The sequence below is a fragment of the Papaver somniferum genome, chromosome 4, assembly GCF_003573695.1.
Source record: "Papaver somniferum cultivar HN1 chromosome 4, ASM357369v1, whole genome shotgun sequence".
NCBI lineage: Eukaryota > Viridiplantae > Streptophyta > Magnoliopsida > Ranunculales > Papaveraceae > Papaver > Papaver somniferum.
In genome coordinates this window covers 48,999,225-49,021,369 of record NC_039361.1, presented here as the reverse complement: position 1 = coordinate 49,021,369, position 22,145 = coordinate 48,999,225, and the positions used below count along the sequence as shown (strand labels likewise).

The window sequence follows — 22,145 nt, the reverse complement described above, 5'->3', positions numbered from 1 at the left end:
ACAAAATATAACAACAGGATCCTCCTATAACTCTCCCAAAAGATTTTGTTGAATCTACTCTAATTTCTTTTCTGTTAATGATTCCTCAGCCCCACCAACCTCTCTGATATCACAAGTTTTGTTTGTTCCACTGTCAGATTCAATACACATGGGAAATCACAACTTCACGGTTCACCAAAACGTTGACTAACAAAATTACTAGTTTCAGTAAACACTTTTTTATTACTTTTCACAAAAATTAATACATCAGCTGATAGTACAACAAAATATTTACCAGTTCCGGTAAGGGTTAAATCTTAACCACGGTGTAACTTCCGTCCATCTAATATCTCCTATTGTAAAAAAATTCAACTATGAACTATATAAGCTGGTAGTTGTGGTAGCTACAGTATCTCGGAAATAAAAGTTTCACTTAGTACTCCATATTAGCACTTCTCTGAAGAACTTCGTGGAGATCAAAAAAATGAGAATGAGGGAGAGTTCTAAGGTTTCTGAAGAAGAAGCTCCTTATCTCGCATTACAAACTCATGAATATGATGATAATGAAGCTGCTGTGAAAGCTGATGATTCTCGTTTGAATCAGCTCGGTTATAAACAAGAACTCAGCCGGACACTCTCGTAAGTTAAAGTCTATCTGAATCACTTCTTACTTTTCTTAGATTGATTTTTCATTTTGCTCCATAACATTTTGAGCTTCATATTTCCATTTTAAGGTCAATTTTCAGATTATTGCGAGATTAAATTGCTAAAATCTTGATTTTTTTTCCCAAAAATGGATACCATTTTAGAATTTCCGCTCTATTTATAAACTGTTTGGATATCATGAAGTTGAGCTTCAATCAATTGTTGATCGGCGATATGATATATGCAGTGCGTTATCAAACTTTGCTGTGACGTTCTCAATCGTATCAGTGATAACTGGATTGACAACAACGTACAACACTGGTTTGACGTTTGGAGGGCCCTTGACAATAATATATGGATGGCCAATAGCAGGATTTTTCACACTGATAGTTGGTTTTTCGATGGCCGAGATTTGTTCACCTTATCCAACCTCTTGTGGACTCTATTTTTCCTAGCGTTTTTAGGGGCCACTCAAAAGAAATTAGGGGCCAACAATAAAACAAAAAAGGTCACCCAATCCTAAATTGTGTTCACCCCTTATCTCTCATATTTCGTAATGACAAAATTACCCTTCGATATTCGGTAGTTTGAGCAGGATTCGGGTGATAAAAAAATTTGATGGATTTTTTTTTTTTTGCTTTTTCGAACTTTGGTACAACCATAATCGGTAGTAAAGTGTATTACTTTAACTTCCAAATGTATATTGGTCCCAAAATGAGATTTTTCCAAAATCCTTTAATTTTCGACTTTGGTGCAACCATAATCGGTAGTAAAGTGTGTTACTTTAACTTCCGAATGTATATTTGCCCCAAAATGATATTTTGCCAAAATCCTTAAATTTTCGAACTTTGGTACAACCATAATCGGTAGTAAATTGTGTTACTTTAGCCTCCGAATATATTCATTTTTTGAATCTTAGTACTACCATAATCGGTAGTAAATTTGACTTCCGAATGTATATTGTCCCCAAAATGAGATTTTGCCAAAATCCTAAAATTTTCGAACTTTGATATTACCATAATCGGTAGTAAAGTGTGTTACTTTAACCTCCGAATATATTAAATTTTCGAATTTTAGCACTACCATAATCGGTAGTAAATTTAACTTCCGAACGTATATTGGCCCCAAAATGAGATTTTACCAAAATCCTAAAATTTTCGAACTTTGGTACTACCATAATCGGTAGTAAAGTGTGTTACTTTAACCTCCGAATATACTCAATTTTCGAATATTAGTACTACCATAATCGGTAGTAAATTTGATTTCCGAATGTATATTGGCCCCAAAATGTGATTTTGCAAAATCTTAAAATTTTCGAATTTTGGTACTACCATAATCGGTAGTAAAGTGTGTTACTTTAACCTCCGAATATATTCAATTTTCGAATATTAGTACTACCATAATCGGTAGTAAATTTGACTTCCGAATGTATATTGGTCCCAAAATATGATTTTGCCAAAATCCTAAAATTTTCGAACTTTGGTACTACCATAATCGGTAGTAAAGTGTGTTACTTTAACCTCCGAATATACTAAATTTTCGAATTTTAGTACTACCATAATCGGAAGTGAATTGTGTTAATAAGTGATGCTTATTATCTGCCGATTGTGTTCATGGCCTCAAATTCAAATTTTCAAAACTTAACAAAAGTTTCAAAATATTCTACTTTCACAATCGGTAGTTAATGGTGTTCATTATCTATCGATTGTGCGTAACTTTTTGTACAGAGAAATTTAATTTTTAGAATCAAGAATAATCGGTAGATATCGATCAATTTACCTACCGATTATGGTTGATGTACTTAAGAAACGAAGAACATCAACCATAATCGGTAGGTAAAGTAGATTATTATCTACCGATTATGTTTCTGCTAGTGTAAATCCAAGAACATCAACCATAATCGGTAGGTAAAATAGATAGTTATCTACCGATTATGTTTCTGCTACTGTAAATCCAAGAAAAAATTTCGGATCAAATTTTTGATTTCAAGTAATCAAATCCTAATTTTGAATCACAACTACTATCATCTATTCGTTTTGTTTGTTGAACTCCTTTTTTTTTGATGTTGTAAGTTTCAACTTTAAGGTTTATGAATTTTTGGTTTTAATTTTAAACAATCAATCATAACATTTGTTTGATCGATGATCTTTGTTTTCAATCAAAATTAAAATGATGGAAAAAATTTTAATGGGTGGAAAAGAGAAGAAGAAGTGGAATGATATGATTATGAAAATAAAGGATATAGGTTTAGATTTAGTATAAAGGTAAAGGACAATATAGACAATTTTTTATTTTTAAGACATCCCTTAACCTCTTTCAATGGATGGAAATAAAAAGATGACCCCTAATTCCTTTTGTGTGGCCCCTAAAAACGCTAGGCTATTTTTGGGCTGCAAAACTTTGCGGAAATGACTGGGGTCCTTTTGCATCTTGGCTCACTGGTTGGTAAGTTTTCTGGTCCCTCTTTGTCTACTTGCCCTGCATTTTGGGGAATTGTTGTTATTTCTTTAATTTAATGTGAACACATGTGGGTACACGCTTCACTTCACCAATATGATTATTTGACCCTTCAAAATTTGTGGTTGAATCTGTTGAAATAAAAGTTCATTAATACTTTAGGGAATGAAAAAGTGAGCCCGGCTATAAATCGACAGATATAATACGGTGATTCCTGGCTAGCTTTAGGAGACCCGGTGATATTTACCGATTGAATATGTGTTTATCGATTTTTGTGGTGTTCATTTTTTCGATCCTGATCAAAGTTTTTTAACCCCATAATTTAGGTTTCACTAATTAATGTAAAAAAACTTTGAGCAAGAGAAGTCATGTAGTTTCCAGTTCCACCCACTTGGTCAATAACATTCGATTGGGATAGAAGGAAAAAATCTTTACTGGATAGAAAAAATGGTTTTAGAAGTCTAAAACTTCTTTTGTAAGTTAAAATCTTACTTTTTAACGGAATTGTCAAGGGTTTTGGAAATTGAATCCCACGGATTATATCGACTGAGAGAGAAATGGAGAATCGGGGAACTACAACAACCTGTCCCGCAAAGATTAACAAAAATAGTTAATTAAGACAGGCTAAGGTCCCATCATTTTTCTCTCAGTTGATATAACCCGCGGAATTCAACCATCAAAATATCGATCATTGTCGATTTATTAATTGCTAATATATATCTATCGAGAATGATACCAAAATTCATATAACATATTCTAAACAAGATACCGATCATTGTGGATTCTTGTTTTATATGAATTTTAGTATCCGCTTTAATAAACTTGGACCCCATGTTAAAACATTCTAAATGTTTTGGGCCAATACAATTGACATAGCTGCTAAGAAAGAAGTTCTATTCACAAGTAATGCTATCATTCTGTTGACATTCCAAAACACAAGAGAGATGGGGTATTTAGCTAGAACTAATCGCCGAGTTGGAATTTGCAGTACATTTAGTATTTTCATGGCCGGTGCGTTTCTGAAATAAGAAGCAATAGGCATGTCACATGTGAGTGTATTACTATTTGGTTTTAAACAAGCAATGCTAATTTAAAAATGTATAGTTGTTAATTCATTCTATTAAAATAATCGCCTCGTTTATAGTCCGAATCTTTCAGCCTTAGATGGAGAAATATTTCACATGTGCATCATGTGGATATTCACGTCGTCTCCCAAATGTCTGGACTCCTATCCTCAGTATGTGATACAGTATATTTTAATGGCCGGTGTCATTATATATAACATATACTAAATCAAAAGACTGAGTAAAGCTAGCTATGTTTGACTTTGATTATTGAGCTGGTTGGTGAAATTGAATCCAAGTGACGTGATTTTGTTGTATAAGAAATAACTCCAAGAATCATTGAATCCTGATAGAGATATATAAATAGCTAGTAGCCAAAGACTTTTGGGTATGCACAGCATAGACATTAAGATTTTCGCCTCACTTAGATTACCAAAGTCATTAGTTTGGCTTTGAACTCAATCGGAGAGAAAGAGAGGGAAGATCACAGGAGAAGATGGTCTGGAAGCAAGGGGATGGCGGGCTACTGCCTTTGCAAGGTGATATTGATACCATCAATGGAGTTCACACTCCATTAGATTCAGGGCAAACCCGTTTGCAGGAGCTTGGTTATAAACAAGAGCTTAAGCGCAATCTCTCGTAATTAGACTAAACTCATCCACTACCAGTAGCAATTTTCATTTCTGTTTTCTTTGGCTTAGAGGTGCTTATAGAGGTTTTGTTTGCATGTCTTTTTGGAATATGATCCAATTGCAGAGTCCTTTCCAACTTTGCATTTTCGTTTGCTATAATATCGGTGTTAACAGGGATAACTACCCTTTACAATACGGGGCTGAAATTTGGAGGTCCAACTGGTATGGTATATGGTTGGGTATTTGCTGGTAGTTTGACAATGTTTGTAGGGTCTTCAATGGCTGAAATTTGTTCAGCTTACCCTACCTCTGGTGGTCTTTACTACTGGAGTGCTAAACTTTCTGGCCCTAGTTGGGCTCCATTTGCTTCTTGGTTGACAGGCTGGTAAGTTTATTTTACTATTTACTTTTTATTTCTCTCCTCTGTTTTGCCAATTTTGTACCTGTTTGTAAAGAACTTTTTGAAAGAAAAAAACGCTCTAAAACTTTGAGATTCCCTAGTGTGATTTTTAAAAAATACAGAGCTATCTTGCACAGCATGTGTGTAGTTACCTACCACGGTCCACCGTTCACTTTAGACCACTTGGTAACATTTGCAGAAGCCTTCTGACCTCTAGAAGCTGATTTTAAACCGGGGAACACTAATTTTTCTAGGGAAAACAAAGTTGGTACTCCCTTTTTCCAAGTTATATGGACAGAGAACTTCATTCGTACAGGCATTGTTCTAGCTCCTATTTTTTTTTATCCAAATAAACCCCTATTTTTCATGGTAATATTATACTAAAGTCAATTCAATACTTCTAGTTTTCATCAAAAAATAAGGGGTAAAACAGGAAAGTGAAGAGATATCTATGAAATCCATACAATTTTCTTAATTTAAGAGATTTGGTCTCTACGCCTATATAATTTGGACCGAGGAAATACTAAGAAATAGATTGGAAACGCACGTTAGGAAATACTATTATTTATCCTTTCAGAAAAATAAGAGAAATCCATAGGCGGACACAGATGTCAATCTCCCCCAAAATATTTACTATTTTGGGATGTTTTTATCCTTGAATTGTTTAGAAGCAAATATTATTTGGTTTTGCCTCCAGCTTTAGCATCCGTTATAATAGATGTTTTTTATTTGTTTGAAATAGATTATAATAATGTCAGGTTAGTCTTAGATTGAACATAGTAATGTCGGTTAAGTCTATATTTGTGTGCATTCCATTAAGGAGTGTTAATTTGACATTTTCATTTGATTGGTTAAGTAGTTAACGACTGGTTTCATCATTACGCATTTTATAAATCTCGTCTCGTCCTATCGATATATAACTATTAAAAATAGATCAAAAAATGAGATTGAAATATCACGTGAACACTAGTTAAAGAGTCTGCACAAAATTAGAATGGGTTTCTTGCTTTTTGGAACGCTCAAACACCTATTTAGGACAAGTTTTCTAACGTGGTTATAAAAACATCCATATACAGTAAGTTGTACGTAAACATAGGTTCTGATTTTGTGCACATTCTCTAATGAGTGTTCACGTGACAATTCAACCTCATTTTTTGGTTTAATATTAAGAGTTACTTATCGAGATAACAAATATAATAGTGGGATCAGTTGTTAACTACTTAGCCAATCAAATGAAAATGTCAGACTAACATTTTTTAATGGTGTGTGCATAAAATGAAATGCACGTATATATGGTTAATCTTTAAAATTATGGACAAAATCTACCGTTCATAGACAAATGGACGTGCTAGAATGTACATCATCTAAAGGCAATCATCAAACTTTAATTCATTTGTAGGTCATATTTTCATATTACAATAACAGAATTTTACACAAAATACATGGATATTCCATCTTTTATGGATACAAATTCTATCGGAATGACTTGTCTGTGCGGCCATTGGCATTTATATAATTTTAGGATCCGCTATTCCCCCAAATGGAATGGAAGTTCTATCTCTGGGGGAATTTTTATTTGGGTGTTTGTTTAGATTCCATACAAAATTTAAAAAGTCTAAACATACTCTTTGATAATGAAAATTGAAAAAGCTAAATGTACCTCCCAAAATGGTCAATATATATATAAACCGCCTAGGCACATAGTGGGCTTAAAATCAACCCCTATCTTTCATGGAGAGGCGAGGCCCACTCTTATGTGAGTGGGATTTATATATTGTTCGTTTGGCAATATGTGCATCACTATTGTTTTAAAAACTCTCTAAAATCCAGATTTTCTTATTTTGAGATTTCTCAATTCATTTCTATGTGATCAATGACATTCGCATAATTTTAGGTTCGTTATTTGCCTAAATTTAGGTTATGACGGAGTTTATGTGTTTGTCAAGAACGACTTTTTTGTTTTCCCTCCCAAAGAAAGATTCAGTTTCCTGCAACAACCAACACTAGCAGCAACGATAAAAACACCATGGCTATTGCTATTGCCGGATCATTTTGACCAGATAGTCATTCAAAACTAACATCACAGCCGAGACCTTCATTCTAAGAAAGTAGTGAGCCTTTAATTATACGAATGTCATTGATCACATGGATTGGGTCCCACCTAAAAACTTGAAAACGCGAATTTCAAAGAAAAAGTGGGTAAAATTTAGCCAATTCATTACGACAAATATCATTGCGATGTCCATATGTATAATAATTGGTTGTGATTGTGTTAGATAAAAAAATGATGGAGCTGGGCAAATTTATCCTAAAACATAATAATTTCTATCCAGCATTGTTGTTAACCAACTCCCCCTCCCTTTTTGTTAACCAAATCCCTCAGTATCGATGCTGTGACCCAAAATCGCTTATTGAGACATGTCCCATATCACGGTAATCATAATCATCATTACCTCAAATTAGGTTTTGACAAGTCACTTTCATAAAAACCCAAATGCATATATTCAATATACTGAAAAAGGTTATGTGACTTTAGGCAATAGATTTCTCTATAAGACGTATAGTTACCCTCTGTAGGTCCCCTTTCGGTAAATCTTGAAGAGTGACATATGCAATAGCTCAGAAAGGATAATGTATGCAACCAAGACATTGAGCAAGGAAAGTTGCACCACCACACAAATTTAGGGGCATCAACAGTATGTACCAGTTCAGACAGATAACTTAACAGATTCAGGCATGCCGACGGGCCTTATCGTTATTGGTCCAGGCAGATTATCGGTTTCGGACATGCCCACAGGGCCATACTGTCCGAATATAAACGCTCATTGTGCACGTGGTTAACGGAAAATATTATCTTCATATTTTCTTACTACAAAAAGTATCTTTAACAATATTCAGTTAGAGGTCAGTCATTCTTTCACTCAGTATAGATGAATGAAAAAAATATTGATTCACGTCTTTACTGTGTGTGGAAAATCAGACGAAAAATTAGAAAATCAAAAGATTCTCACTTATGAGTTTGGTGGCGCAAAAAATGACACTGGGCAATTAGGAGTGACACAATTGCACCTATTTTAAGATCAAACCCAGATTAGAATTCAGTTCTAAGAGATAGAAATGGTATATGAGGATGGAGTTGAGCTGGAGGATTCAGGGCAATCACGTCTACAACAGCTTGGTTACAAACAAGAGTTAAAGCGGGATCTATCGTAAACTAACTATAACCCTATCCTATACCTTTGAATGAATATCATTCATTTTTTTTTTTCTTTTTGTTAATTTTGATTTGCGTAGTTATGAATTGTTTGTGAATTTGCAGGGTACTATCCAACTTTGCATTTTCGTTTTCGATTATATCAGTGCTTACAGGATTAACTACCCTGTATTCAACTGGACTAAGATTTGGAGGTACAATTAGTATAGTATATGGATGGTTGTTTGCTTGTTGTTGGACAATGTTTGTTGGTTTATCCATGAGTGAGATTTGCTCAGCTTTCCCAACCTCTGGTGGTCTTTACTACTGGAGTGCTAAGCTTGCTGGTCCTCGTTGGGCACCTTTTGCTTCTTGGTTAACTGGATGGTAATCAGTTCTACAACTTAATGAGTCTCGGTTATGGATTTGAGTGTTCGAATTGGTCTAGAGTTCTTTTATGATGCTCCAAATGTCTTTTTGTTGCAATTTCTCGTCGTATTTTTAATAAATCGAAATACGAAAAACAACCCACCTTTCTTTTGTTGGATTTTTATGGTCTTATTGGAGTTTTTGTCGGGTGTGCATGTGAACATAAGTTTCTCAAGGAACTTATGATGTTATTATCTTAACATAACCTTTTGTATGTTAAGGTTAGATCTGAGTGTCTTCTTGAGAAAGGAGATATTTCTCACAAGTCTAAAATGTGGATGGCAACGATGGTTTAATCAATGAAATGCAGCAAATTTCTGCTATCATTTTAACTGTTAAGTGCCCAATCCATTTGTAAACTATACGTACTACCTGAGTTCTTTAAACAAAGTTCATTTTCATCTCTTTGAGGTATTTAGCCAATATAGTGAATACAAACCCAATCTTTGTGCACGCAAATTCTTGTGGTACTAATTCAATTGAGTTCTTTTCTTTTTTTTTGGGATGCAGGTTCAACATTGTTGGACAGGTAGTTTTGACAACCCCCTATTGTCTAAAGTTCAGAACCGCAAAATATCTATCATAAGGACAGGCCTATCCTGCAAATTATTTTATTAGCTGTTACAAGATCTTTTTGAGGCTCTAACCAATTAAGAAGTTTTTCCATATTTGCAGTGGGCTGTTACGACAAGCGTTGACTTCTCACTTGCACAGCTAATTCAAGTTATGATTCTGCTAAGCACTGGTGGAGTGAATGGTGGTGGATACCAAGCTTCTAAATATGTAGTTATTGCTCTTCATGGAGGGATTTTGTTCACTCATGCCGTCTTAAATTGTCTTCCTGTTTCATATCTATCCATCTTTGGGCAGTTTGCTGCTTTATGGAATCTTGTTGGTAAGATAACTTTTCTTGTGCTCTCCCTCCTTGCATTTTATTTCCATATAAGATGTAGCCTTCGTCCTTCAGTTAAATCTGTGATTAATCTGGGTTGACATTTTTTGCAGGGGTTTTCGTCCTAATGATTGTCATTCCTACTGTTGCCACTCATACTGCCAGCGCCGAATTTGTCTTCACTCACTTCAACACAGATAATGATGATGGAATTAAAAGTAAACCTTACATATTTGTTCTTGGACTCTTAATGAGCCAGTACACCCTTAGCGGGTATGATGCGTCAGCCCATATGGTAAGTTCAGTTTTCATAATTGCTTAGTATTATATCTTTTTACTATCAGAACTGGAAACATTGTCGTCAATCTGTGGAGCTAGTACTGTTTTAGCCTAACATGCTGATTTTGAAACTTCCGTTTCAAGACAGAGGAAACCAAGAATGCAGATACAAATGGACCAAAAGGAATTATTAGTGCAATTGGCATATCCGTCATTGTAGGATGGGGATATCTACTTGGTATCACGTTTGCAGTCACCAACATCCCTCATCTTCTGGACACCAACAATGATGCCGGTGGTTATGCCGTTGCCCAAGTGTTTTATGAAGCTTTCAAAAGTAGATTTGGAAGTGGTGTTGGGGGTATTATTTGTTTGGGAGTAGTTGCTATTGCCATATTTTTCTGTGGAATGAGTTCGGTGACAAGTAACTCCAGGTGAGATAAATTATCATTCCTTCTTTATCTCCTGTCTGTCTGTTTCTTCCACCCTGAATCATCAACTTAACAATGTTATCTGTTTATTTTAACTCAGAATGGTGTACGCATTCTCAAGAGACGGGGCAATGCCATATTCATCAGTGTGGCATAAAGTGAATAAGCATGAAGTTCCAATAAATGCAGTTTGGCTCTCTGTTTGCATATCATTCTGCATGGCATTAACGGTTCGTAAAAACCTCATGACCTTTTTCATTTCCCATTTCATACGTTTAATTGTTGAACTTCACAAATGCTAATGTATCTATTTTTTGTGTCTATTGCAGTCTTTGGGAAGTCTGGTAGCATTTCAAGCGATGGTGTCGATAGCAACTATCGGACTTTACATTGCATATGCACTACCCATCTTTTTTAGAGTGACATTAGCTCGAAAGAGATTTGTTCCTGGACCTTTCAACTTAGGCCGCTACGGAATGTTTGTAGGTTGGGTTGCAGTCATTTGGGTGGCGATCATTACAATACTCTTCTCTCTACCTGTTGCATATCCTATTACAACAGACACTCTAAATTATACTCCAGTTGCCGTTGGCGGTCTTCTTATCGTTATCGTTTTGTGGTGGATATTGAGTGCAAGGCACTGGTTCAAAGGTCCTGTAACCAACATTATTTAGAAATTTTTACTCATTCTTGAAAACCTTCGTATCACGTAATTATTATATTCAAATTTTAGTTTCTTTTTAAAGAAGTTTCTACGAATGTATGCAGCGACTGACAAAAATCTAATGCATGTTTGATGGCTGAAATGCTGATTAAACATGCCAAACTCATGCAGCGGCCTAAGCATTCAAGTGTTTGTGCATCAAGTCAGGATATCCAGCAAACAAGTAGCATTCTTGTGGTGAATATTGATCAAATTATTGAAGTCCGACATTTACATTTTCAAATTACTGACAAGAGAATTTCACATGCGTTGCAGGTGAGTTCCACAACTCCAAAGAAAAACCAAATTTGACATCAGTTAGTTCTTATGGTAGTATCTATGTTGGTTACAGGACCTTTGAACCAATACCTAGCATCTAATATCCACCAAGAAACAACTAAGACGATTAGACCACCGATCGCAGCTGGAGTATAGTTGAAAGTATCCCTTGTAATAGGATACTCGACTGGTAGAGAGAACAAAATAGTAATTGTAGCAACCCAAAGAACTGCAATCCAACCTACAACCGTCCCATAGCATCCCAAGTTGAAAGGTCCTCGAGTAAACGATTTGTGTGCCACGGTAACCCTATAGAAGATTGGTATTGCATAAGAAATGTTGATTCGGACTGTTGCTATCGATACCATAGATTCAAATGCCACTGAGCTCAGTAATGACTAGAAAATTTGAAGAAAAGTAAGTCAGGGTCATTAGAAATACATGAAACTATTTGGTATTTGAAGTAGCATGAGAAATGAGAAGACATACCGTTAGTGCCATGCAAAATGATATGCAAACAGAGAGCCAAACTGCATTTACAGGTACTTCATTTTTGTTCAATTTATGCCAGACTGATGAATATGGCATTGCGCCGTCTCTGGAAAACGCATACACCATTCTGACAAGTAACATTCATGAAACAGAACATCATGTCAAAATTCTGTGAAAAACATATTCTACGAGGCAAATAAAAACTGATGTGTAACCACCATATTGGGCTAATCTTTACCTAGAGTTGTTAGTTATAGTACCCATGCCACAGAAAAATACAGCAACACCAGCAACTCCAAAGCAGATGATACCACCAACTCCACTCCCATATCTACTCTTGAAAGCATCATAGAACAATTGTGCAGCTGCGTAACCACCAGCATCTTTGTCAGGGTTCAGGAGGTGTGGAATGTCAGTGACTGCAAAAGTGATACCAAGTAGATAGCCCCATCCAACAATGAAGGATACCACAATAGCACTTATTATTCCTTTTGGTCCATTTCTATCCGCATTCTTTGTTTCCTCCACCTTGAAACACAAAGAAATAAAAGAGACTTGAATCATTTAGCTAAATTGGCTCACCCCTATAGCCATAGATACAAGGCACACAACTCTCTTAGCGAATTCGAGCTTTTGCAGAATTTTATTTCGCTAAAAGAAGTTACCAAGTGAACAGATGCATCATAGCCATCAAGGGTGTAATTGCTCATCAGTAGCCCAAGAACAAATATGTATGGCTTGCTCTGAATTCCAACTCCATTATCAGTGTTGAAGTGGTTTGAGATAAATTCAACACTTGCACGTTTAGTAGTAACAGTTGGAATCAAAATCATAAGTACAAAAACACCTACAAAAATGCCCATGTAAGAATTTAGATAATCTCTAGGGAGGAAAACACGATCAATTCCGCTTCATCTCATACTTGTGCCAGTCTAGAAGAGAATAAGCAAACCTTACCAATGACATTCCATGCAGCTGCAATTTTCCCCAGAACTGACAATAATTTGATGGGGAGAAGGTTTATGACGCCATGGATGAACAAAATTCCTCCATAGATACATATTAGTACATACTTGGAACATAAATAACCACCACCATTTTTTCCTCCTGTGCTAAGTAGAATTATAACTTGAATTACTTGGGCAAGCGAGAAATCCACGCTTGTCGTATTTGCCCAATGCAAAACAAGTGTGGACTATCTCTTCTAGTTAAAATGATACTCCCTCCGTCCCTATTATAAAGGCGGAATTGTAAAAATTTGTAGTTCCATCATATAGGCAGACTTTCAATTCCAAGATGAGTTTTTCCATATACTGCCATTATTTAATATAGGTAGTTATCACCACAATTATGCTAATGTTTCTAGTGTTGGAAATTGTACAAAGGATAAAACAGAAAAGATGATGGAAATGTAGAAAATTAAAAAAAATTCTTATTCTAAGAGAAACTAAATTCTCCGCCTATATAATAGGGACCGAGGGAATAAGAGACAAGAACATGAAGTTTGTTCTCTTTTGCTGAGCTTACCTGACCAACCATGTTAAACCTGCAAGAAAAAAGAGTAAAAAATATCAAGCCTCATTAATGGAAGAGTCAGCAACTACGGGAGTTAATTCTGTTTTCCTCTGGGTGCTTCATGAGTAGAGAGCTATGAACATTGCAAGCATTTCGACTTCAGAAAACATGTTGGGCCAAATTGACTCCATTCATTCATTATGAACGATTTTTGGGCACCAGTCCACTTTGGAGGGGTACCATGATTTTCACTTGACTGGGTCATTTAGAAGTAATTTGAAGCACCCTTATCCAAATATTTATTCTAATGACAAAATTACCCTTTTTAATTAAGTAGTATAATTATAAGTTGAATTATTAAGTTAAATAATTAGTGATTCGTGTAAGATCGAATCAATAAGTTGTTTTTCTTTAATTAAATTATTGAGAGAGAAGAATAAGCAGGAGAATAAGAGTTGAAGAAGAAAAAGAAATCTCTTTCTTATTTGAATTGACCAAAAATTTTTGAAAATGAGAAATTTTGTAGCTTGATTTGGGTTAGGTCAAACACGTTCGGCTACGATATTTGAAAAACAAGCAACCGAACTTATCTGCAATTGTAGTTCGGCTTATGTTTCTGAAAGCACAGGTAGCCGAACTTAATTTTAATGGATTTTTCGCTTTGTTTGGCTATCAGATTTCCAGGACATGCATCCGAACTTTTATTATAGGTATACAGAGTAATGTTCGGTTTAGTCGAGTCCACCGTTTTTGTAGCCGAACTTTCAGTTTAAAATAAGCGGAAAAACATGAGTTTGGTTAAGAGAAAAAATTGTGACATAATAGAACTCGATGTATAGGTCTTCAGAGAAAGTTCGGTTAGGAAAAAAATTGCGACATAACTGAACTCCAAATATTGGTTTTGAGAGAAAATTTCGGTTAGGAGAAAAAAGTTGCGACGTAACCGAACTCAACATATAGGTTTTCAGAGAAAACTTCGGTTAGGAGAAAAAAAATTGACTTAACCAAACTCAACATTTTTATCCTAGAGACTAAAGTTCGGTTAAAAAAAAATTCGGCTTAATCCAACGCAATGATTGGCATTATACACAATGAAAGGGGTTCGTATTTTCCTTTTCATTAGATTAGGTTTAGCTATCCATAAAGGGGTTGGAAAACAGCTTACTGCAAGACTACCAACTAGTTTCTTATAAAAATTTCTTTTTTTCTTTCTTGAATATATTGTTCCTTTAAAAAAAACAAGACATAGAATAAAAGTAAATTAAAAAATAAAATAAAATAATAATTTAATGAAGTAAAGGGGTTATTTAATAATTTACGCTTTCTAGGACATCCCTTATCCTTGAATAATGGCTGGCCTAATAACTTAATGGTCCAAAAAAAAAAAAAAAAACCATGATAACCAAAAAATCTTTTTTCATTAAGCTTGGGAGAGACAAAGGGTTATTACCAGCAAGTCAACCAAGAAGCAAAAGGAGCCCATTGAGGGCCGGCTAGCTTAGCGCTCCAGTAATAAAGGCCACCAGAGGTAGGGTAAGAAGAGCAAATCTCAGCCATGCTTAAACCAACAAACATTGTGAAGAAACCAGCTATAAGCCATCCATATATCATACTGATTGGACCCCCATAGTTTAAACCCTGACTATAGAGTGTAGTTATCCCTTGAAGCACTGATATTATCGCAAAACAAAACGCAAAGTTGGATATCACCCTGCATCATTAGTTCTCCAAACCATATGTTAAAACGAACGTATATTTTCATTTGGAACCACTTAAAAAGGAAGCTAAAGGAAAAGCATTGTAGTAAACTTACGAAAGACTGCGATTCAGTTCTTGCTTGTAACCAAGCTGGCGCAGACGTGATTCCCCGGTATCTATCGAAACATGATACCCATCCTGAGCAACAATGTCTTCAGATGGAAATACCCGATCACGATTTTCCAAAACCATCTTTCTTTTTCTTTACTCTACTTAATTTTCTTTTCTGTCCATCTTCTTATTTGGTTCACAAATATATACAATATATATAAGATGATCTCTACTATACTGCATGTTTTCATGTACGCATTAGACCCCCACTTGTGTTTAAATAAACTTTGAAACGTCATGAGCTTGAGACGACCATATCGATACGAGGAAGAAAAGATGAATGAAGGTAGTGTCATCAGTGACCAAAAAAAACCTACTCCAATACTTAAGCTACAATACTCAAACAAAATATTTGTTGATCCAAGATGATCTTTACCAAAATCTCTGTGATGAAAGTCCTTATCTGCAACCAATCACCTCCAGACAGCATTCTCGATTGGAAGTAAGAACAAACAACTATAAGTTAAACATTACATACATAGTCCTTGCCAAAAGACGAAAGTCATTTGGACTTGAATATCCGAACTGACATCCTTGCAGTTGGCATTATCCATCCCACTTAGAATTCTCTCAAGGCCAATAGGGTACTTATGCTCTGGCTATCTCCACAAGTCATCCAAAACCAATTAAGGCCATCTAAAGAAAAGTACTAGTTATTATGTGGTTCAGTTCTTGCCCCCTACCCATGCGCCTCTTTCCTTTATTCGTTTTGGTTTTTGCATGATCTTAATTTGAGCTCTCTTGCATTGCATACTGTTATAATATTCTCGCTTGATTAAGCAAGCAAATGAAGATTATGTACAGTGAAATAGCTAGGCTGGCATGTTTTGGAACCAATTGTTTGAACTTGGACGGTGATGCATTTTCAGAAAGAAATATTTTAAGGGGTATACTGCATACTTTGAGGCCAAAGATCGAAAATATTTACATTAGTTAATCTCTATGATATAAACTTAGGTTGTTTTTCCCCAATTCTTATTAAAAGATATTACTGCGAAGCAAGAAGAACCTTATAAATTTCAAAAACCAATTTCTCGTCATATTCAGAAGACGAATAAGCATTGGTTACCTCTGGAGCATCCACAGTTTTCTTTGATTTGGCTTCATCTTTAGCACTCACGATTCTCTTATTGTTTATGGCATTGTTATTACACCCGGCAAGTACATTTCCGCCGTCACTCAGCGACACTATGTTTCCCGCTAACCGATACATGAAATCAACATAAGCATCTCTGAGCTTGGTCATCAAAAGCTTAGTAGAGGTAGATAAGATCTTCAATCTTAGTTTCTTCACTGCTCTTACCTTCCAAAATCTATGAACTTTTTTTCCACCCAATCTTAAGACCTTCACATTTTTCTTCCTCTTAATTGTATTAGAAAGACGTTTATACCGATACCTCGCTAACAAATTTCCACTGAAACTCTCGTACAGAGGAGGATTACATAAGCTAGAAATGATCTCCATGAATTGTTGTGTAGAAAGCAGTAATACGTTTGATGATCGAAAATGAAAGAATACAGACCTCCTTTTAAGACAGGAGGAAAATGCAAAATATTAATGAGAGGTGATTTCTCAACGATGAGCAGAAACCTGCCAACTTCTACCGTGAAAAAATGGATCGCAGTAGGGCTCAACACATTCAAAGTGGACGGTCAAATAAATGAAGGATAAGCTGCATTACATGCTTATCCACTTTCTGTAGGTGGGTGGGAATTTATTCATATGCACTTTCTGTTAAATTAAGACCTCGCACCAAACACAGTAGAAAAAAGAGTCTTTTTTTTTTCTGTTAAATTTGACCTAGCAAAAAAAAAAAATACTGAAGTGTAAAACAGAAGGAAAAATATGTAAAGCGATATGATATCAGAAAAATAGTGGCAAAATTGAACCCGTTCTCTATTAAAAAGAACAACACACTGTCTGAAATAGATTTTTCTAACTAAACGGAGAAAAGATGTGAAATATGTAATTTTCAAAGTTCAAGGGCAACTGGTACAAAAAAATTCAGACTGAAACTTTTCACATGTCAACTAAGTCTATATCTATGACTTCCTATATGTACTCCTGTATACATTCACAAGTGGAATCAGTGTAGAACCCCAGCTTCTAAATCATCTCCAATTGACCTGATCGCCATATGAGGTCTGTCTGTTTCATCATCGTTAAAACGGCCATACTCGGTATTGTTTAGATGCATGTCATTGTAATTGTTCATGGAGGATGATGGTTGGACACCAGCAGGTTGTGAATCTGCCAAACTCTGGAAATAGGCAAAAGGTCCCCAACCTGCATTTTCAAAAACAAGAGATTCTTTAAATACAAGAGGAGATAAATAAATATTTATTAAATAAAAAAAAGGATACAATATTAACTAGGAAATAAGGATACAATATTTTCGAGAACCGATTATTAAAGAGAAAGCATACCATCAGTGTCATATGGAGGTGGAAAGAATTGCAAATAACAAATGGAAGCTACTGTCATTCCTGCACAATAGGAAAAATAGTATGACAATAATCAGCACTAATAAGCCATTACTTTACCGGAAGAGATATAATCCACTCTGGCTACATTTGAAAGTCTAAATCACAAACCTAGAAGGCCTCCAGCAAACACGTCTTGCCAATGATGCCAATAGTCATCTACTCGAGAAACTGCCACAAGAGATGCAACCAGCAAGGGAAGAAACAAGAGACAAAGTTTTGCAACATGGCCCTTACGATCAAATACTCTAATCTTTCCAGCTAAGTACCAAGCCAGATAACCAAGACCTGCGAAGGACCCTGCAATTTACAGAGGTAGTTGACGAGTCAATCACATATGGTAAACGATAAGCAAACACAAAATCTTGTAAAATAGTAACTGAAACATACTTTATATCAAAGAAGATGGTGAACATTCAAGTGCTTAATCAACAAAAGTACGGGTTAGCGACGTACCACAAACAACATGAAGGGATCCAGATATATTAAAAGAGAAACACAAATACATATCATTAGATGCCTAGTGTCCCGAAAACTAAACAGCTGAACCTGGTGTTTAACAAACCCTTTGCTACTTTTTGTCAAGGATTAACTTCATCGGTATACTATCTACTACCTGCGGCTACCTACAGCCATTTCACAATGAAACCTTTATATGCAGTAAATTTGTTTGAAGATTAATAGTAGGATTAACTTTTAATTATACACTAATTTACCTGTTACAGTTTAGATTATTTTACTAATATTCACACTTTTATGGAACGTCTGAAATGCTTTAGAGTGATGGATAGCTATACTACTCTAACTACTCATGTTCAATCATGGTTGTAGACTAAACAGGTAACAGTGATTAGGCCGAAAGAAATAGAACGAGAAGGATGCTTAACATTGTGCCTATGGAAATTAACAGATACTTCCGAAATAATAACTGTATAAACTTGAAGTAAATGAATGATACGTCCTATCAATTTCTAAAACTTAAACTGCAGAACGATTAACTGCGACAGCAATTGAGTAATGAGTACAGCATTCATGCACATAATGTATGACAAGTGGAAAGTGGTTTGCTGCTTACATGAAGTATGCCCACTTGGAAAGCTTTTGTGTCCTTCCTTAATGATTTTCTTGTCTCCAGTGCACAGGACGTTTTTCGTGACAGTATCAAACACCTGGCGGTGCCAAATCCCCTTAATTGTTAGTTTAAGTGCATAATTGTTCTTCAAAAATTATACTATGAACTCCCTTTAGAGAAAAAATTACGAAGCTATGAGAACTCACCCCCTTCCCATCAGGAAAGCAGCGCCAAAAGAAGTCAGGTCGAGGTCGACCAACAGCATCTTTGATTGCGTCCGTTAAAACTCCAGTTATAAGTACAGCAAATAGAAGACCTGGATATCATCGATTTAGCATTACTGATGCATCCATTTAAAAACATAGACAACAAGAAGTTACCTAAGAGCTAAGACCATATACCCAAGATTGCATGGTGCAAATCATATACATCCCTCCTGTAATAGTAGATACCCGCAATGATTACCATTGGCAATAATATGGCGACCAACTGTTATCAACCACAAAAAAAACAATGCCTGATCTATTAGTCCTGAGAGTTAAAGGAGACAATTAAAAATCAAAATAGAATTAAAATTAAAAAAAAACATACAGGAACTGCCCAAAATGGTACGGTATTGTCTTGCAACGGGTACATCAAGTCGGTCATCATATCTTGTCCAACAAAGCGGTGAAATGGTTCTATAACATTCAATACCACCTCTATAACCATGAGAAGTAAAAGTATGAGCCAGTCGTGCATATGAGTTCTAGCCAATTTTACTCCATGAGTCCTTAAAGTACAAGCTCCCAACTGTATCTCCGGCATTTTTCATAAACTAAAACACAAACACTCCAATTAATCAATAACCTTTAGAACTTACAAAATTACATCAAAACATACTTCTCCTCACAATGAAGCAAAACAGAAAAAAAGAAACACTCGAAAACTGCAAATCTCCAGGTGATGTAGTAAATAGTATACAAGTAATGCACCTTGAAACTATAAGATACAACAAAATTCTGTACAATTAGCAGGATTATTTCAGTAGGCTTTCAAATCACCAAATCCAAATATCACCTATGGTCCTATACAGACAAATTTACAGAATCTGAGAGTCTAATCTGGTGTAGTTTCATGTTTATGAAGAAGAATCTTCACAACTATTCAACGGAATAAATCCTAATTTCTCACCAAAATACCTAACCACGTCACAATTACTTTCACACTCATCAAACATCAAACGTCTCTACAAAGAGACAGTTTAATCACCAGATTCATACTCTACTCCATTACATAGAAACTCAATCCTCAAAAATCAAAAAAAAATTCAAAAAAAAATCCAAAAAAAAAAATTCCAAAGAAAAAGAAGTTACAATCAAGAAGAGAGTAAAGTTATCAACACGATTCAGTGTCCATTTTCAGTAAATCAGTGTCTATTTGAAGATTTTCAGAACCAAAATAGGATACAAAGACACAGTACGCATACAGAATCTATACAATAACTGCATATTCCACCAACATTCTTCAAACAGTACAGATATTCTCAGAAAAAGAAAAGAAAAATCAAAATAAGGAGATATCAGGGTTTGAGGAGATGAACAAACCTGATGAAAACAAGATCTGAAGAATCCGAGTAGAAATGGTTTTGAAAAAGAGAGAATGAGAATGAGAATGAGAATGAGGAGAAGAGAAACAGACTCTCAGGGTGTTTTGTTATCCTGGTTGCCGGATATAACGGAAAGTAAATAGCAGTTCGGGGCTGGCCGCCTGCTGTGCTGGGTGTTTGTTTCCAAAATAAAGTTAAAAAAAATAATGATACTCAAACACACCTTTGAAGTTTTGTTGTTTCGGGAAATTCACTTTTACTTTATTGATTTCACATTTTGAATTTGGACTCGAATTTGTTCACTCCGTTTTAACCGGTGCACATTTCGTATGATTTTCGTTTTGGGTATTTTTATCTTGTTGGATATTTATTTCCATAATCAGATACAAATTAATTTTCTTTCTAATTTCATGACAAGTCCGCGTCCGGATTGAGTGGAAGTGCATTTTCAAATACGATAGCCAGTTGTGATACACCTAAAGACAACAATAGTGTGGCTGTGGTTGAAATTTATATCTTACTAGATTTATCAAAATCCTTCGTATTAAAGAAAAACGCGTTAAATATATGTCAAGGAAAACCAATTATCATAGTGTAAAAGCTTGATTTATTTACATAATATACTGAATAATTTATTATCTTTCACAAATGAAAACATTGGTTGTGTAAGATACCTGAAGTAGAAATCAGAAATAAAAGTCAGAAGAAAAAAATGTTTTGTTTTATAAAAAAAAATTGTTTTTAGAAGTCACTCGGAAATTTAATGTTCAAACTAACTTTTTGTTTTTTTTCGACTTTTAACAATTAAAATGTTACTTTTAGATGTGTATCTACTGTAATAATCTGGAAAATTTAGAAAGAAACCAAAAAAAAAATATGGGATACTTTATAAAGTATCCCTGTTTTGAAATGTACATTTCAAAAGTATCCCCGTTTTTTACAAATTTTTTAAAGTATCCCGTTTTATTCGAAAGGCAAATTCCATCCAGTTAAGTGTTAGGTGGCAGTTATCTTTCCTATTAAAAGTCCTATTTACCCCTGAACTACATCTCCTTGGTAGAGAGAATAATGATTCGACGATCCTGAACTAGGCTCGACGAACTTGAAAGTGGTGTAACGACCCTGAACCGGGCTCGACTAACCGGAAAAATATTGTAGAAGATTGATTCTCCACCAACCAAAAACCCCAAGACATTTGGGAATGATGAACCCTTTCAGTGAATGATGAAACGAACCTGAAAATGATAACACGATCCTGAATCGAGCTCGATAAATTGAAAAAATGATGTAGAAGGTAAACGTACTAACAAGTAAAGGGTAAAGAAGTAAACTTTAAAAAAAAAGTAAACTAATGTTGACTAACTAGGATGGAAAACTAAACAGTTAGGACACTTTAAAAAAATTCTAAAAAACAGGAGTAACGAAAAAACGAGGTTAATAAAACAAGGGTATTTTATAAATTCTCCCAAAAAAGTTTAGGGGAAAGATGGTCGTGTATGTTTTAAGTATGGGTAGGATTAACGGGAAGCAACGGAATGTTAGGTAGTGTGCAGTGCACCTCGGTTAAACCAGGGTAGACAAATTTAGGCTTGAATTTTCGTTGGGGTCTCAAAAAACATTTACTTTCCAGTGCATATATTCTCATAATATTTTAAATTTTGAAAAAATCTTGACTAGTCACCGTCTTTTGGAGGATTCATCATGTGGTGGGACTCATATAGGCTTCTATATTTGTTATTGGG

The 22,145-nt window shown here is 35.2% G+C and overlaps 5 protein-coding genes across 5 annotated transcripts; 3 read left to right on the top strand and 2 right to left on the bottom strand.

Moving 5' to 3' along the window:
• The first annotated feature begins 407 nt into the window (after positions 1-407).
• On the top strand, positions 408-1,147 carry LOC113275413 (amino-acid permease BAT1-like). The gene is made up of 2 exons (XM_026524904.1): positions 408-618; positions 872-1,147. The coding sequence occupies exons 1-2, from the start codon at positions 464-466 to the stop codon at positions 1,077-1,079; spliced, it is 363 nt and encodes a 120-aa protein (XP_026380689.1). The 5' UTR covers positions 408-463; the 3' UTR covers positions 1,080-1,147.
• Positions 1,148-4,469: 3,322 nt separating this feature from the next.
• LOC113275412 (amino-acid permease BAT1 homolog) lies at positions 4,470-5,166 on the top strand. The gene is made up of 2 exons (XM_026524902.1): positions 4,470-4,784; positions 4,902-5,166. Exons 1-2 carry the CDS (start codon positions 4,642-4,644, stop codon positions 5,164-5,166), a joined length of 408 nt encoding a protein of 135 aa, XP_026380687.1. The 5' UTR covers positions 4,470-4,641.
• A 2,829-nt stretch (positions 5,167-7,995) lies between these two features.
• Positions 7,996-11,146, top strand: LOC113275411 (amino-acid permease BAT1 homolog). Its single transcript, XM_026524901.1, has 8 exons — positions 7,996-8,386; positions 8,497-8,757; positions 9,310-9,328; positions 9,475-9,694; positions 9,805-9,986; positions 10,115-10,404; positions 10,502-10,631; positions 10,731-11,146. Exons 1-8 carry the CDS (start codon positions 8,295-8,297, stop codon positions 11,073-11,075), a joined length of 1,539 nt encoding a protein of 512 aa, XP_026380686.1. The 5' UTR covers positions 7,996-8,294; the 3' UTR covers positions 11,076-11,146.
• Positions 11,147-11,276: 130 nt separating this feature from the next.
• On the bottom strand, positions 11,277-16,019 carry LOC113275414 (amino-acid permease BAT1 homolog). Its single transcript, XM_026524905.1, has 8 exons — positions 15,204-16,019; positions 14,841-15,101; positions 13,403-13,421; positions 12,833-13,070; positions 12,541-12,722; positions 12,114-12,403; positions 11,873-12,002; positions 11,277-11,781 (listed from the first exon to the last, which is right to left on the bottom strand). The coding sequence occupies exons 1-8, from the start codon at positions 15,338-15,340 to the stop codon at positions 11,419-11,421; spliced, it is 1,620 nt and encodes a 539-aa protein (XP_026380690.1). The 5' UTR covers positions 15,341-16,019; the 3' UTR covers positions 11,277-11,418.
• Positions 16,020-17,118: 1,099 nt separating this feature from the next.
• Positions 17,119-20,596, bottom strand: LOC113275410 (lipid phosphate phosphatase 2-like). Its single transcript, XM_026524900.1, has 8 exons — positions 20,402-20,596; positions 19,407-19,632; positions 19,217-19,304; positions 19,022-19,131; positions 18,819-18,912; positions 17,855-18,043; positions 17,687-17,746; positions 17,119-17,546 (listed from the first exon to the last, which is right to left on the bottom strand). The coding sequence occupies exons 2-8, from the start codon at positions 19,620-19,622 to the stop codon at positions 17,347-17,349; spliced, it is 957 nt and encodes a 318-aa protein (XP_026380685.1). The 5' UTR covers positions 19,623-19,632; positions 20,402-20,596; the 3' UTR covers positions 17,119-17,346.
• Positions 20,597-22,145: the final 1,549 nt, after the last annotated feature.

Excerpts from the sequence above, each read along its gene's own strand:
- LOC113275413 (XM_026524904.1), top strand. The coding sequence starts at position 464 with ATGAGAATGAGGGAGAGTTCTAAGGTTTCTGAAGAAGAAGCTCCTTAT. Across the intron at positions 619-871 it reads GAACTCAGCCGGACACTCTC|TGCGTTATCAAACTTTGCTG; the intron begins GTAAGTTAAAGT and ends TGATATATGCAG.
- LOC113275412 (XM_026524902.1), top strand. The coding sequence starts at position 4,642 with ATGGTCTGGAAGCAAGGGGATGGCGGGCTACTGCCTTTGCAAGGTGAT. Across the intron at positions 4,785-4,901 it reads GAGCTTAAGCGCAATCTCTC|AGTCCTTTCCAACTTTGCAT; the intron begins GTAATTAGACTA and ends ATCCAATTGCAG.
- LOC113275411 (XM_026524901.1), top strand. The coding sequence starts at position 8,295 with ATGGTATATGAGGATGGAGTTGAGCTGGAGGATTCAGGGCAATCACGT. Across the intron at positions 8,387-8,496 it reads GAGTTAAAGCGGGATCTATC|GGTACTATCCAACTTTGCAT; the intron begins GTAAACTAACTA and ends GTGAATTTGCAG. Across the intron at positions 9,987-10,114 it reads ATGATGCGTCAGCCCATATG|ACAGAGGAAACCAAGAATGC; the intron begins GTAAGTTCAGTT and ends TTCCGTTTCAAG.
- LOC113275414 (XM_026524905.1), bottom strand. The coding sequence starts at position 15,340 with ATGGTTTTGGAAAATCGTGATCGGGTATTTCCATCTGAAGACATTGTT. Across the intron at positions 15,102-15,203 it reads GAACTGAATCGCAGTCTTTC|GGTGATATCCAACTTTGCGT; the intron begins GTAAGTTTACTA and ends CTAATGATGCAG. Across the intron at positions 12,723-12,832 it reads AGCTGCATGGAATGTCATTG|GTGTTTTTGTACTTATGATT; the intron begins GTAAGGTTTGCT and ends GCATTTTTGTAG.
- LOC113275410 (XM_026524900.1), bottom strand. The coding sequence starts at position 19,622 with ATGCCGGAGATACAGTTGGGAGCTTGTACTTTAAGGACTCATGGAGTA. Across the intron at positions 18,044-18,818 it reads TCCAAGTGGGCATACTTCAT|GGTCCTTCGCAGGTCTTGGT; the intron begins GTAAGCAGCAAA and ends TGTAAATTGCAG. Across the intron at positions 17,547-17,686 it reads ACCTCCATATGACACTGATG|GTTGGGGACCTTTTGCCTAT; the intron begins GTATGCTTTCTC and ends TTGAAAATGCAG.